The sequence below is a fragment of the Limulus polyphemus genome, unplaced genomic scaffold (assembly GCF_000517525.1).
Source record: "Limulus polyphemus unplaced genomic scaffold, Limulus_polyphemus-2.1.2 Scaffold1604, whole genome shotgun sequence".
Classification (NCBI taxonomy): Eukaryota; Metazoa; Arthropoda; class Merostomata; order Xiphosura; family Limulidae; genus Limulus; species Limulus polyphemus.
The window spans coordinates 84,205-100,902 of record NW_013667214.1 but is presented as its reverse complement, the minus strand read 5'-3'; the positions used below and the strand labels follow the sequence as shown (position 1 = coordinate 100,902).

At 35.0% G+C, this 16,698-nt stretch overlaps 2 protein-coding genes across 2 annotated transcripts in view; one reads left to right on the top strand and one right to left on the bottom strand.

Moving 5' to 3' along the window:
* Nucleotides 1–16,698, bottom strand: part of LOC106464275 (ralBP1-associated Eps domain-containing protein 1-like) — a gene marked incomplete at its 3' end in the record, with an annotated part of 88,806 nt that overhangs the window by 70,287 nt on the left and 1,821 nt on the right. Inside the window, exon 2 of the mRNA XM_022391982.1 lies at nucleotides 2,044–2,204. Coding sequence (XP_022247690.1) covers nucleotides 2,044–2,199 — 156 coding nt within the window. The remainder of the gene's footprint in view (nucleotides 1–2,043; nucleotides 2,205–16,698) is intronic.
* Nucleotides 14,078–14,795, top strand: LOC111086982. Its single transcript, XM_022391981.1, has 2 exons — nucleotides 14,078–14,414; nucleotides 14,590–14,795. The coding sequence occupies exons 1-2, from the start codon at nucleotides 14,078–14,080 to the stop codon at nucleotides 14,793–14,795; spliced, it is 543 nt and encodes a 180-aa protein (XP_022247689.1).

Sequence of the window (16,698 nt, the reverse complement as noted above, 5' to 3'; positions counted from 1 at the left end):
GCAAGAACATGAAGACAGACTATTTCCAATAATATACAACAGTAAAAAGCTGTTGAGTAGCGAGAAGAACTACTCCGTAAATGTATGAGAGTGTATGGCCATCATATTCATCATCCAGAAATTCCAGAACTATCTTTACAGGAAGGAGTTCATCATCCGGATGGACCATCAGCCACTTGCATACATCCAGAGGTGCAAAATTGGCAGTGTGGGAATCATAGGGTAGGCATTGTACCTCCAGAACTACAGGTTCCTATTGAAGCCATCAAGGGGACTGCAAATGTTGGTACAGACTGTATGAGTAGACTTTGTGCATGAATTGAAAACAGTCTTTGCGTATAGTACAAAAAAGACACTATAAATATTTTTCTTGAAGAAAGGTGTATTGTTAGATATACATGACTGTTCTAATTTGAGTATAGCATATTAAATTTAATTATTTTTAGAAGTGATAGTTTATCATAGGTTTGTGTAGGTAGTTGTAAACGAATAATATGTTGTGTGGTTCAACTGTTGTGCATTGACACTTGTTGTATTATTGTGTCTTGTTACTAAAAATTTCTAAACATTTTCATTGTTTCAATTTAGTATTAATGCATAGCGTATAGAACATTCTAGGCCTCTGTCAGTCTACAATCTATAAATATGTGTACAAAATGTAGTTTGAGTATGTTAGTAAGACAAAGTTAGTGAGAGATATAGTCAAACAGACCTAGACTGTGTATTTGTAAGTTTAGCCATATATAGAGCATTTGGAGTTTTCCTTGTGAATACTGTTTTAAAGTAATTGAACAAACTATGTGAACTTTTCATGAAAAAAGACAATTATTTAAAACTACGGATACAACCGTGGAAACCAACAGTGTAACATAAATTAACTTATCACCAATCGTACTGTATTGACAGAGCAGAGAAAAATAATTCATCTTGTAAATTGTGTTCTGAAGTAACTGAACCTGTGTGGACTTTAATGAGAAGAGACGATTACTTAAAGCTCTGGACACAACTATGATAACTAACAGTGTAACGAACATTTGTATATACATTTAACTTGTTTTAATATACATTCTTTTAAAACAAGTTGACTGTGTGTTGTTTGTTTATTGTTGCAGTTTATCATCAACAAGTCACAGATACCTACTGTAAAGAATCCATCCATGCATATACATAGAAACCTGATAGTAATAAAAATTACAAAAGGCTTTAAACTGTTTTACATATGTATATATATATATATATACATATGCTGTACAATTCTAATGACAAAAAAAAATAAAAGCCATAAAATACATGAATGAATATACATGAAGAGCTTCAGATGGAAAATACAATATATATGCCATATCCCAGAAATTCAGAAGCTACTAGCACAGTATAGTAGATAATATATTATTTTCACTAAAAAGGTCTATTGATATAAAATATTTTATCGAAAAACTAAACGAGGTTTGTAAAATTTTAAATAAATAATAATGCTAAATTTTTTTTTACTTTTCATATAATAACTTGTAATGGTTTATTTTGACACTATAGCCATCACAAAATATACCATTTTCACAAAATGACAAAATTAGATATACAGCATTTTACATCTAAGCTATTCATATTTTAATTATACTCACATACATCTAGTTTATCCATTTTGCACTGTAAAAACATCTAACAACTGATAACATATATATAATGAATACAGCAAAAGAAAATTCATGCTTCAGTGTTTTGCATCTTACAAATCACTTTTTTACATAAATATTTATATACTGTCATTTTACTAACTTGAAAAAACAACCTGCATATAGTACTTTTGTGTCATTTTGTCTCTTAGAGAAGAATTTGTTTTTAATTTCACAGCCCTTGTTTAAAATAGATTTGAAAAATATTGACATTTTAGTTGCTTTTGATCTATGATTTGTATCTAGATGATTGAATGCTGACCTCAAACAATGAAACAGTCTTTTACAGATTAAATTGAAATACAACAAACATTAATTCAAGAAAATTTAGAGAACTTCTCTTTAAAATGTAAGAAAAACTAAAACTCACTTGGTGCAATGTTTCTGTTGGAAGTTGAGAGGCTATAAATAGCTCAGAGGCTTTAGTGCCTGAAATTCTACCTTGGTTTTCAACATCACAACAACTGAAGAGCTCTCCAAAGAGCCGTTGCTCATATTCAGATAGTTTTAATCCCAGGGTCTCCATGACACCTATCAAGAAGTTAACATTTTCCTACACTAAAAATGTATTTCTGATAGACTCTAACCTCCACTCATGTAATAGCTTTTCTCGATTGTACTACCCTCTACATGCACAAATTTTCACTCACCACTAGCCTTGATACTCTCACCTACCCTCACATGAGACAGCTGCATGATAGCATGCAAATAAGCATCTGACAACCCTCCACCAATAGGAGCACGACACAACTCCTAGCAACTTAGCCCAAATTAACTTCGAGATTGAGTAACAGAAAAGGATAAGAAACCGGAAGTGGGGATATGGGTGGAAAATGTGAGAAGAGTAAGAATCTATAAGAAATACATATTCAGTGTAGGAAAATGTTAACTTCCAATACAATATCTTACCTCTCCTCCCATAATAGCTAGAATCTCACAATGATCTGGTGAAGGGACCAGTGTAACATTACCTAGATAAGTCCCTTTTAGAAAGCACCCAAAGGAAGCCCATGGGCATGTTAATAAAGAGTATGTAAGAAAATCTGTGGAAGACCGCACAACATTTCATCCAAGTAGATTCTTTGCCCATGAAAAGGATGTGTCACAATAAGGAAGAATTCACAGGAAGAACCCCATAATTTAAATGATGGGACTCCTGGTGTAGAGTGGTTAGGGCACATTAGATCATAAGTACCATGAAAGGAATACCCGGCCCATGATAGGAAGAGGGTTGTCTGCTGTTCCTCTTGGACACAGGAAGAAGAAGTGAAGGAGAATTTCTGTACCAAGGACCTGATCATCATGTGTGCATGTCCAACACAACCAACATCAGTACATCCTGGAAACTGTCATCCGGACAATGGTAAGAAGGTGGACAGCAATGTGGCAGTTCAACTCCAGTCCAGAACCAGGTTGCATTGGGAATGAATTTTCCAGTTCGCAGAAAGAGTAGGTCTTTTGTGGCTGGTCCAGCTCCAACCAACACCAGTATCCCCCTGGAACTGACATCCGGGTGAGAGTAGGAAGGAGGATGCCCAGCCAGAGGGGTGACTGTATTTTGGCAGAAATTGTCCAGTTCATAAGCAGCTGGAATCTGGAATAGTAAATCAGGTCCGTTCAAGGGGAGTGTCTATACACTATCTACACCGACAGTACACCACCACTGTAGTCTCAACCAAAAAAAATTGAGCACACTCAGGTGGAAGCCTCCATGGTACACTGCCTCAATGACTAGGAGCTGATAAATGCTAAGGACTCCCATACTGCACTGAAAAAATATTTGTGTGTGTGTGGGGGGATTGCATTGGAGTGTGCACAGGAATGCAACACTGGAGAAAATGCAATGGGTGACTACAAAACCTTCCTTATTTTGATAAGCAGATCATTCCTAATACAGCCAAACCAAGGAGCAGGAGGGATGATCAGCAATCTTCTTTTGCTTTACTTATGTTATTCCACAAGTGTACAGTTTGAATCAAACACAGTTATAACTCAAAACACCATGAGGAAAACCTATAAATGGTGTTGCGGAACACCCCATCTTAATGGTGGATGTTAATGACCTGAATGGTCATACAGTGTGGATTTCTGAATAAGTGAGAAAGGCCCCTGTAAAAAAGAATAGTATAAAAAGGGCACCTATCCACTCAATCTGAAACTGTTGAGCTCAAAATGGCAATAGGACGTAGGCTGTAACATGTAGAGAATGAAAGAGCCAGATGATGCACACATGTATGAGGAATGTTCCACATGTCAGCAAAAACTATATCCTCTAAAGGACAACAAAATCAGGCAGCCAGCAACATGGTAAGGTGATGGATTTGATGAGAAGAAACTTGGAAAAGAGTACAGTCATCAGGAGAAAGAGAAGAATAAGCCAGATGAATCAGCTGATGAATCCAAGTTGTAAAGGTAATAGGAAAAATGTTGTGGGAAAGGGAAGGGTTTCAATGAATAAACAAACTAGAACCATGAAAGGGAGCTATGCTAGCTACATAATAACAAAGAGCCCAAACAGGACATAAGAGGTGATCCAGATTGGAACAAGGATAAAAGTTAGAAATAGAAGAGAGGAAAATGGGAGTGAAGGCAAATTCCCCCTCAGGTGGGTAAAGGATAACATAGGACCTGTGATATAATGTGGGAGAGACATAGAGAGCAAACAAATCTGAACATCAACATCTACATGCCAAGAAGAGGAGGTAAAAGGTCTTTCAGGAAAGACGATATAAGAAACAGGAAGACATAGGCTTGAAGGGAGGAAGTGTTATGGCATGGAGAACAACACTGAGGTTCTAATCAGGGAGGGTGTGGTAGGAAGCGGGGGATAGCGAGGGCAGAAGGAACAAAATAAATAGGTAAAGACTGGGGAAGCAAAGACACAGAGAACTCTCATGAAATGGAAAGTGGCCAGCAAAGCCGCACAATAACCAGCAACAGGGAATGCTGATAATCACTTGTGGAAAAGCCTGGTAAGGAAGGAAGTCAGGTGTGGGAGAGAAGGATGGGATGGAGGAAAACAATGTAAAGACCAACAGCAGTGGACATACTAGTGTATGTAAACTGACATGAAGAAAGGGTTTCCTGTAGGGAAACTCCAGCTTGTCTTGTAAAGGACCAGAAAAAAGCCTTATATGAAGATAGAGCATTGGCAGGGAGGGATGTAGCCCATCTGATTGAGGTTGCCCAAGGAGGGTGGGTGAGAGGGGCAAAGGAAGAGAAGGAGTCAGTAAGAGTAGGTGCAGAAGTGGAAACCATTGTTGTGCTGGCCAAAAAAGGCACCACCAAGAGGATTCAACACAGAGTAACTTGTATTACTGCAAGTACACAAGGAAGAAGATAAATGGGAGTATATGCATAAAGGTAGCACCCCCTCCCACATACACACACTTCTGACCACTACAGCCAAAGGATGTGGAATAGATGACCAACACCTGGGAAACTTGGAATTCAAGTGGTGGCAAATGCATCCAGTTCTGGAGTACACAACTGTGAACAAAGCCAACCAAACACATGTGGGTCAAGAGACCACTTCATAGGGAGAATCTAGTTGGGGCACGATAAACAATCCACGACCAGATTCAGGGCACCTGGTATATGACATGCCATCAATCGAATATGATGGCTGTGGGCCCAAAACAGGAGATCCAACATGTTTCCACCCCCATCAAGTGCCCCCTTGCTGAGTGATGTATGAGACAACTGTGAAGTTGTCAGAATGGAACATAACCAACCGGTTCCTGAAAGATAGAAGGAAATGAACCAAACCCTGATGAACAGTGAGCAGTTCTAAGAGATTGATATGCATAGATGAATCCACTAGTAGACCAATGGCCTGAAATATGCACCCCTAACTCAAAAGAGAAGCATCTGTGAAGAGATGCACCTCTAGACAAGGAGGAGGAAGAGGAACACCAACCGTGGTTTTTTCTCTGTTCAAAAACCACACAACGTCCACATGAAGGAAAGGAGGGAGATGGATTGGGGCATCTAATGGATCCTAAACGAGGTTCCACTGATCTTGTAAAGTCCACTGAAGAGGTCACATGCAAGCTCGGCCAAGAGGAATGAGGGCCTCCAAAGCATATGGTCCCAAATGAGACAGAACCTCTTACACAGTTGGAGAAGAAGAAGAGGAGGAAATAGTCTGAACCAGAGGCTCCATAGATCACAGGCAAAGGGCGGAAGTATGGGTCTGGTTGAGACAGGAATTAAAAAATACCCCAAGATGAATAAGGTATTGAGTGGAAGGAGAGAAATGACTTCTCCACCTAGACTAGACAAACTACCCATGCAACTTCTCAAAAAAGAAACTGAAAGTGCAGCAGGAACCAGTAAATTAGAGGAAGGAGGAAGATGAGAGAAACAGGAAGCCAATGAAGAGTTGACTCTGGATTCTAATGAGTCAGAAAGGCCCCCCCAAAGACATCTTGTTTTAAAAAGAAGCCATATGCAAGTCCCACAAGGAGGTTGGGGTAAATGGAGATTGGACAAAAGGGCATCTGACCCAAAAGATTCCAACAATAACAGAGGAGCCATGTTTGGAGGGAAATGGCAGAAGAGGACAATCATACCAAAGTAGAAAACATCAGGGCATGAGTCTCCACCAAAAACCCCTCAGGGGAGTGATGAAGGGCTTCAGAAAAAAGGTGAACTGAGGAAAGGGAATGAAAGAGGGAGGATATGGTGAGGCAGGAATGGGAAAGTTGAGGTTGGGAAAATGTAACTGAAGTATTGGGTTCCAAGCCCCACAGAGGCAGAAGAGAGTCCAAGAATCCAACTACTTCCATATTACATAAGGGTCAAGGCATACTGACCTCAGAATGTAATTGGTCCACAAACCTATTGGCATGAACTCCAATATTCTGTAAGGGGGAGAGAACAAGATATTGGCTCAAAGGTGTCTCATTTAAAAGGGAAGGAGAGGGATCAAAGGAAATTGGAGACAATAACAAAACATAACAAACCTGGTTCATCAACTCCTTGAAAGGAGGAGGCCTGGGCACATCGACTGGAACTAAACATGACTGTGTGGCATAGGATGGGGGAGAAAACATGCTGCTGAAATCATTGCCTTCTTGCTCAGGTACTCCTGAACAAGGCATGTCAGGATAATCTTCAGGCCAATCTGAAGCCTGCATGAAAGAAGACAACTCCTGGCTAACCAAGGCTGTAACTGCAGATCTGAAACTATTGTAGACAAAGGAAGGGTAACTGCTGTAGGACCAGAAGCAGTAGTAGTTGTAACATTAATCTCTGAATTCATGATACGAGTATAAATAGTAAAAAATCCATATAGGTAGGTCAAAGAATATTATTAAGACACATGATATTCAGGTGTACAAACGAAAAGTTATAGAACTGAAGTGTAGCAAACTAAAAAAAAAATCTAACTTCTCCAAAAAAAAACAAGTTATTGATTGAAATTTCATGAGTAAAGCATGAGCAAAAAATACTTCTGAACACCATGAGTGCCAATTGAAAAGTGAAGTTCAGTTAAACTACATAAACGGAATTAGCTGTGCTAGGAGTTGTGTCGTGTTATTACTGGTGGATGGTTGTTGCATGCTGTCACACAGCTGCCTTACAGGAAAACATGAGGGTAGGTTGAAGTATCAAGGCAAGTGGCAATAGAAAATTTGCGGATATAGAGGGCAGTACAATTCGAGAAAAGCTATTATGTGAGAGAGGTAAGATACTGTATGGGAAATTTAAGTTCTTACAAAATGAAAGAGAAAACATTGAGTAAAGTCAAGATGAATGCACAAATAAAACAGAACTATTGTCATATTTTAATTTGTTAGGTTCCGATTCAAATATTTTACATTTACCTGGCAATGAAACATGATTGTGACAACTAGTTAAGATTGCTGTAAAATATTGAAGCAACAACAAAATTCAAACATTTACATTACATTAGCTTAAAAATAAATTGTATCCTCATTTCCAGATTCCAATCTTATTTATAAACTTTCCTAAATCTTACAATAGAAATTTATATAAAGAAATACATTAGTAAAAAAGTTAATATTTAATTATTCATTTTGATATATTTTCAATGAATCACTTCTTTACATAAACATTCTAACTCTGACATTTTTCTACCCTATTTATTATAAGCACCAAGTGACCAGTGCTGATGAAAACATTGTAATCATAATTTCATATTCTTCATTGTTTACCCTTAAGGTTGGTTTGAATCTATCATAAACAAATGATAAATGATGCTAAGAGGTCAACAAAACAAAATAAGGGAGCTTACATATCTTCTAGGGTCAAACTTGCTATACAGTCTCCATCTGGGTTAATATACTTCATTTGGACAAAGTTTTCTCAAAAATTTCAAATCTTTAGGTTTGTTTGACCTCAAATTACCATGACTGAAGTAGCAGAATATATCCAGAAAAATGAAAGTAAGCTATAATATAGCAACTTTAAAAAAAAAGAATTATGAAATATTAAGTTATCAAAGGTGGACTGGCAAGATCTGTGACCAATGTCATTATCAGTTAGTATTCAAATAGTATCTCATTGAAACACATAAAAAAAATTGAATTTTTTATATCAATTTCCTGTTAATAGGGTTAACAGAAAAAAATAGTGGAGATTTACATTTTATCTGGAGGAGGTGGTGTTGTGTACAAATATAGATTTTTTTTTTACACGTGCAAATAAGATGATTATAAAAAAGTCATTTTAATATGTTTAACCACAGGTAGAGCACGAAATGCATTAGCCGGAAATCCAAACAGATTCTACTACCGAAAGAAGTAAAAAAAAAAGCCAAAGGTTCTAATCATTTACCATAATGCCAAATGCACAATTTTGTGAAATATATGGATCAAAAGTCAAGAAACCTATGTATACATAATGAATTAAGATGGAATAGTAGTGTGAATATAATAGATATGAATTTTCACTATTTAACAAGTCTTTTAGTTTACATAGCATTGTTTTATCCTGGATACATGGTCTATAACACATGAAACAAATTTCATTTCACCTTTAAGCAGTTTTCTTAGTTTATATTTCTTAAAGCAGGTATCCCATCCTGCTTTTTCCAGCATCTTTTTCTATCACAAGATATATGACACAGTGAAGTATACGATGCTTCTGCTAAATGTACTTCAAAAGTTCACACTCAGTCCCTTTTCAACTTTCTATACTGATAACCTAAAAAGCTGCAAGTTGCATTTTGAAAATATGTTTGAGTTAATAAATATGTTGAGAATTAATTTAATAATTTTAATAAGGATTTTTTGGATGATTTAATCTTTCAAGATGTGCAAATGGTAAAATGATTTAATATTAAAAAAAAAGGTATTTTCACCTAACAATTAAAAAAAATTAAGTTCTTCTAAGCCAGGTTAGTGGTAACAGGTTTAAAATAACGGGAATATTTTCTAGGCTTTGTGGCTCATTATTACAACTATGCATAGTTTAGATATATTAAGATATGTTTCACCAAACAGCACAAAAAATACAAGTCCATTGTTTTACTTGTAATAATGCAATAGACTTTATTTTTTGTGCTGTTTTACAGATTATCCTAAGGTATTCACAATGTTAACTCAAACATAAATTGTAAAATACAATTAATGGTTTCAGAGCAAAGAACAAAATGATAAGAACAAATGATTAACTCATTACACATTGGTATAGATTCACGTTTAAGAAGAATCCTAGTGGAGTAAGTTATTCAATGACATCATCAGTATAAAAGAAAATGATATTTTTAAGATAACTGCTAAATGAATAAAAATTTGGGTAAAATCTTTTTCTTTTTTTTTAATTACAAGTATCCAATAAGAAAATTAGGCTTAAATGTGACACCTATATTCAAAGATACATAAAAATAAATTATAACAGTCAAGTATAATATTTAGTTATTGTGTTTAATATTGTCATCACAGTGCAAGGAAACTCACATCCACTGCCTCTTACACTCAAACTAATAATCTACATAACATTTGAGAGACAACAAGGAGCACCTTGTTAAAATAAAAATCAGGTTTTGATACCAGTAGTGGGCACAACATAGATGGTCAATTGTGCAGCTTTGTCCTTAACAATGAACAATTTATGCTAATTACTACAGACATATATAGAGTATCTGCAGGGCCAGTGCTACGATTAGGCGAACTAAGCATTTGTCTGCGGTGCAAGGAGCTTGGGAGCATAAAAATTGGCTAGCTAAAAAAACAAAATTGAAAAAGTTTCCATAGAGCACCCAAGTTCACTTCGTGTTGCTTGTCAACATTGTCAAAGTACAACGATTTTCATCCTTAACTAAAGTGATTCAAAAGTTAAAAAAAAACTAAAAAAACTTTCCTTTTCAGGAAAACAATAACACAAAACTTGTGAAGTGCACTAGAACTCTTTTTCTCTTCAATGTTACTGACTAACCTAAGGTATCGGTGCATTAGCCTCATTCTTGCTTTGGTTCACTTTCGAGGCAATGGCACTGGAGTTAAGTGGCTGCCCTTTTCAGAAATATGATTTTCTGTGTTATTCCTACTTTTATAATTCAGTTGATGTAGGCTATTCTTAGCCTTAGGAAATTTAGTTCCTGCCAGATACCTTGTGTAATGATAAACAGTAGAATGACATCAGCAATGAACATATTACATGTGTGTGGTAACAAACATTTACTTCTGGAACGTTTCGAAATGTACATATACCATCTTCAGCAAGCTATATTTAACAAGGTATACTATTAGGGACCAACTATTTATAGAGTTCAAACATTATGTAAAGATTAATTTAAGTACAGAATAAAAGGATGAAGTCAAAAAGAAACAACAGCAAACAACAAATCAGATAGAATAGGAAAGTGGGTTGCATAACTTTCCCAAAAATAACATCCCCTTGAGACCTATTTTATCCAGCATCGGTTCCCATACTTATAAACTGGACAAGTTTCTTGTTCCTATGCTAAATTTGCTTCTAACAAATTTACACTTAAAGATTCCATTTCCTTTGTGCAAGAAATTTCTAAAATTACTAATGCTGATCAGTATATACTCTTTGGTTTGACATTGAATCTTTATTCACAAACATTACACTTGAGGAAACAATACAAATAATCTTAAATGAACTTTCCCTAACAAAAATGAAATACACGTAAGCTTTAACCACCAACAGCTCGAAGAATTACTTAATCTTGCCCTCAAGAATAGTCACTTTGTTTTCAACAGTCAGCATATCAGGGGGAGGGGTCACCTTTAGGACTGATTCTCGCTAGCACATTCCTTTGCTACTATGAGCTAATGATCTCTCCCTAAACCGTGATAATGGTCCCAGCAACATAAACTGTATTTGCTGAGTTCTATTCACTGCCCACACAACTGACCAGATTTGACCTTTAACTATATCCGGTCACCTTCTGACATTATTTTCATCTTAACCCTTTTGTCTTCATAACGTTATATAAACTGTGAATAGCTTAGTATTAATCATACCTGAAGAAAACAGATCAATGTTCTGTTGAAACATGTAGTATGTTCCACCAAGAATAAAAATTTTCCTTATGATTATAAATCATTGTGTTCATCAATTATTTTTCAATAAACATATCATAACAGCTGGTTTAGTTATCCCAAGTTTTAGCATTGGTTATTGTTATAATTAAGGCAACCCCGTTGTACAGTGCAGCGTACCAAAATATTTAGAAAGGTACCAAGTTTAGTGTAACCCTTCATTGTCACGAAATCTAGTTTCTTGTCATAGATCCCAGATAAAGTAATGAACTTACAAATAATAAACATCAATAGATGCAGAATCTACTGAGGAATATGAAAGGTTGAAAATAATTTAAATATATTAATCTTTGGGCACTTTGATTATGAGTTCTAATCCCCATTACGTATTAACAAACAAATTAATCTACAAAACTGTGTCAGGATTTCTCTATTGATTTCCTGTATTCCGAATAACAAGTATATAGTCTTTGATAAAGATATTTTCATAGGTCTCTGCAGTTTGTTCCAGCATGAAATGCAAACCATAAAACATATCACAAAACCCCAATACAGTTTTCTTTTCTATTGTTTTCACAATGAAGAAAGCATGCACTTAAGAAATATCCACTTTAAAAGTTGCAAAAGAATCCATTGCAGTAAACAAACAACATCGGAAATATTTTGGAGAATTTTGAACTCCAAATAGGAAAGACGAAGAACAATTCTAATGAATGCATTTTAGTGATAACTTCAAAAAAAAATTTGAGAACTTTTAACAACTAAGCAGCTTATGATAATTATTTGATATCTTTACACTACATGGATACAAAAACATATATTTTTTGAGACATCAGTGTGTAATGAGTCATATTTTCTCCTAACAAACAATCATTTACTGTTAGGGGAGGTAAAAGTATGCATTCAAACTAATTCCTGTATAATTTAAGTGCAATTAAGTAATGTGCCCCTGTCAATATGCTGCTCCTGCCACTTGTTTTTGCATCCGGTGCTGAGGTCAGCTCTTGTTATGTTTAAATTTTTATAATTATTATATCAGTTGTTTAACATAGTAAAACTCTCTTGATCAGAGGCTGCACATCTAAACTTTCTGGAGATTTGGAGAAATAACATATGAAAAATTTCTTAACATAGTAAAAATCTCTTAAATAGTAACCGTATTAACGTACTGAATACTTTTGCACATCTACAAAATTAATATCCGTATTAGATTGTTGTATTGTGATTTTACTGTTTTAATAATTGTAAGCTCAAGTCAATGCAGCCAGTGCCATTACGTTGCATAATAGATAGCATTGTGCGAGTTGCAGAGAGACGGAGTCGTGTATTGGTGTTGATACAGTGTAGAACTAATTGCCAGGAGTATGTGTATAATAAACTAAGACTCTGATATCGCAAACTATTTTATATATTAAAACAAAACATAGATTAGCCTTAATCATCATTATAATCATCTAAAACCATTACTCTCACAGTTCTAACCAGCTATTTCGCAGGCAGACTCCATCTTGTTGTGAAAATAAAAATGGCAGATAAAAAACACCCATCTGGAGCTCAGTACTGTAAAACAAAAAGCAAAAAGGGAGAAGGAACAAGCAAAGGAAGAGGGCTTTTTCCTGAAATATCTTCACTAACATCCTCAAGATCAAGATATTTCACAACATGAAATAGATTCTGAGGTAGAAATAGCACATGCACCTGTACTCATAGATGTAATAGTTGAGCCGGATAAAGAACATCAGAGTACCTCTGACACATGGAATAAATTCTGTCTGAATCCAGATGTGAAATTGGTTAGACATGACCATAGTGATGAATGCAGACCTACAACCAAATAAGTAAACTGAACTGTAGTGATCCTGCTACCTGGTTTGAATGTAATGAGCATTTCCAACAAATTCTGGTCAAACATGGACCTGAACAAGTTACAGATTTACACTTTCCTAAGGATGGAAATCAAAGAAAATTATTAATCATTGTAAGAGGAGGCTTGCAAATGGGGAAGAAATACATCATCAGTGGCTGCAGTATGCAGTATCAACAGACCCTGTGTTTTGCTTTTGTTGCAAACTTTTCAGCAGGCAAGCATTTGGTTTATCAACACTTGCTTGGAATGGGTCAAGAGACTGGAAAAATATAGCTGCAATAATCTCCTCTTGTGAAAAAACAATGAGCATTTAGAAAATTTCCAAAATTGGAAAGAATGGGAGTTACAGTTGAGGAAAATAAAATTATAGATGAAGTAAATATTCATGGGATTAAACATAAAGAGAAACATCGGCAGCAGGCATTGGAATGACTTATTACTTTAGTGAGAATACTTGATATGCAAAACCTTCTATTTTGTGGAACAAATGAGAAATTATATAGTGCAGGTAATGGAAACTTCTGGAAGTTCATTGAGCATCTGGCTTTGTTTGATCCAGTCATGGATGAGGGTCTGCATAACATAAATGATCATAAAACTCATGTGCATTACCTTGGAAAAGACATACAGAACAAACTGATATGGCTATTAACTAATGCAAATAAAGAAAAAATAATAAAGCTGCTCAATCTGCAAATTATTTTTCAATGATCCTAGATTGTACACCTGATGTAAGCCATGTTGAGCAGATGACAATGATGATTCGCTTGTAGATGTTAGTAAGTCTACACACATGAGAACTGCTGAAATGAATGTAAGAAAACATTTCTTGCTTTTTGTTCCATTGAAGAAGACAACTGGTGCTTTCATGGCTGAAAGCATCCTTCATCAACTTGAAGAAATGTCATTATTCTTGGAGAACTTACATGGCCAGGGTTACGATAATGGCAGAAACATGAAAGGTAAACATAATGATGTGCAAAAGAGAATCATGGACATTAACCATCGTGCATTATTTGTTCCCTGCTATTCACATTCTCAGAATTTGGTTGTAAATGATGCTGCCAGGTGTTGCTTGGAGGCTACAAGCTTCTTTGACTTACTTCAGCGCATCTATGTATTTTTCTCAGGTTCACCATGTGCCAAGTCTAACAGTGAAGTCCTTAAGTGAAACAAGATGGGAGAGTTGCATTGATGCCTTAAAACCCCTTCGCTACCATACTGGCAATAGCTATGATGCAATTATGGAAATTGCTGAAGGCACTACCATTACAGGATCGTCTGGCAATGCAGCACGTACCAAGTCAAAATCTCTTGCACATGGGCTTTATGACTTCAAGTTTTTGGTTTCTCTGACAGTATGGTATGATATTCTTTTTGAGGTAAATGTTACAAGTAAGCAATTTCAAGCAAGGGAACATGACATACATTCTGCTTTCAAACAACTAAAATAAACCAAGAAATTTCTTACAGAATGTAGAAGTGACCAAGGGTTTGAAAAAACATTAGTTAATGCTTGTAAACTTGCAGAAGAGTTAGAGATATCCACATCCTTTGAACTAAAAACCAGTGTGCATGAGTAGAAAGGGGCAATTTGCATATGAAGCAGAAGACCAGCTTGGTAAAGACCCAAAAGAAAAATTCAAAGTGAACTTTTATTTTGCAGTATATGATGTTGCAATACAATCAACTGAAGAACAATTTGAGCAAATGTTTGAGCTGAGTTCGGTGTTTGGTTTTCTCTATGATATTAAAAATTTGCATGATAAGAAATAAATAGAAATGATGGAACACTTTGTAAATCTAGAATCAGCGTTGCAGCATGGTGAATCTAAAGATATTGATGCCGCTGACTTGTGCAGTGAAATTCCAGCAATTGCAGTGCTGAAGTTCATTTGTGAACGCGGCCTCATTGACAGTGTACCCAATACATTTATTGCACTTCATATACTCCTTACTCTGCCTGTTACTGTTGCAAGCAGCGATTGAAGTTTTTCAAAACTTAAATTGATAAAGAGTTACCTTCAATCCACAATGGTGCAAGAAAGGCTTGTTGGATTAGGAACTGTGTCCATAGAGCAAGAAATCAATGAAAAACTTGATATCAAGGAACTGATTAGCCAATTTGCAAACATAAAGGCACAAAAGGTGCAACTTTAGTATGAAACTGTAAAAATTCATCAGATTATTGAACTTTGTTTCTTATACATGTACTGTATGTCTTGCATTAGAATGTATGCAGTTATGTTTGCAACTTTTTGTGTTTTTTATGAATAAATATTTCGACTGAAAAAATATCACTATGTATGTTTTTTGAGAGCTATAGAACCGTGGATCAAAATAGGTGAGAAGGTGGAGGGCATAAAATAAATAACTTGCCTAGGATGCAAAATACCCTAGTGATGGCCCAGAGTATCTGTTAAAATAACATAATTTTATCTGACAGCAGTTTTTTATTTCAGTAGCTGAAAGTATTATGTATGATATTTTGGTATTCTCAAATACTGAAATTTTCCTCTCAACAAAGTAAAATAATGATCATTTAAACATTTTCTGACAAAAACCATATAGAATTGCAAATGAGTGACCTCCCACTATGCAAAAATGCTAATGCAAGTTTGTAACTTTTGTAAAATTTTAGTTTAATAGTAATAACTTAAGCACTTCTGTATCATTCAAGAATTTTCTGATGAAGAAAAATTTACTTATTTTTATGACAAAGGAAAGTTTTCACATACAAATTTAATACTTTACATTTATATCTTCGTTAGTAAAAATTGAAGAAATAATATAATTTAATAACCCAGCTATCTAATAATCATCTTTCTTTATCAACCCTTAAAGGTTCTACTCCCATCCCAATGTTTTGTTTACCTTTAATGTATTTAACAAAATCCTTAAGTGTTAATTTTTACATTTTCAGCCAACATTTTTCGTATACTCTTAATGATTTTCTAATTTCCTGTTTGACAAGTTCACTTTGATCTTCTATAATCCTTTTACTCTCATATAATAGCAATCAATTTAAACATCTTAACTACTTAAGTTACACCTCAGTTTTCTGAAAGTTGCCCAACAAGTTGTTTGAAGAACTCAGACATATCACTGGTTCAGTGGTTGGCATAATTTATGGTTAGTACTAGAGCAGTATTAGAATGCCTTCAAACCTTTAGCTTTCATGCTTTATTATTAAAATCTTTCTTGCTTTTGCAGTAGTCTGTCTTACAACGGTTCATGAATTTCACCTCTAGCATCACAATATCAATGAATAATTTCTGTCTCTCTTAAGTTATCTCACTAACAAACTAATGTTAAGTAAGATAAGTATTAATACTTCATTTATTAAAATATTACTAGTATTATTACTTCTAAATTATAACATATAGTACTGACACTTTTAAGTTTTAATGATAAATCTCCAACTCTTCAAAGTTGAATGATATACTACTAATTTGGGTTACCAGATTTCCAGACTGAAAAACTGGGACTTTTTCTATAGGGAATGGCACTGAAGTAGTTTAAATTACAATAGCTCACTTTTTACAATTTACTGAATAATGTGATGTTTATTGCACCTCAATTTAAAACCATAGAAAAAATTTTTAGAGCTTCTCTTAGTTTTATTAAAATAATAATAATAAAAATACACTCGTTATTTTGAACCTACTCAAAAGAAAAA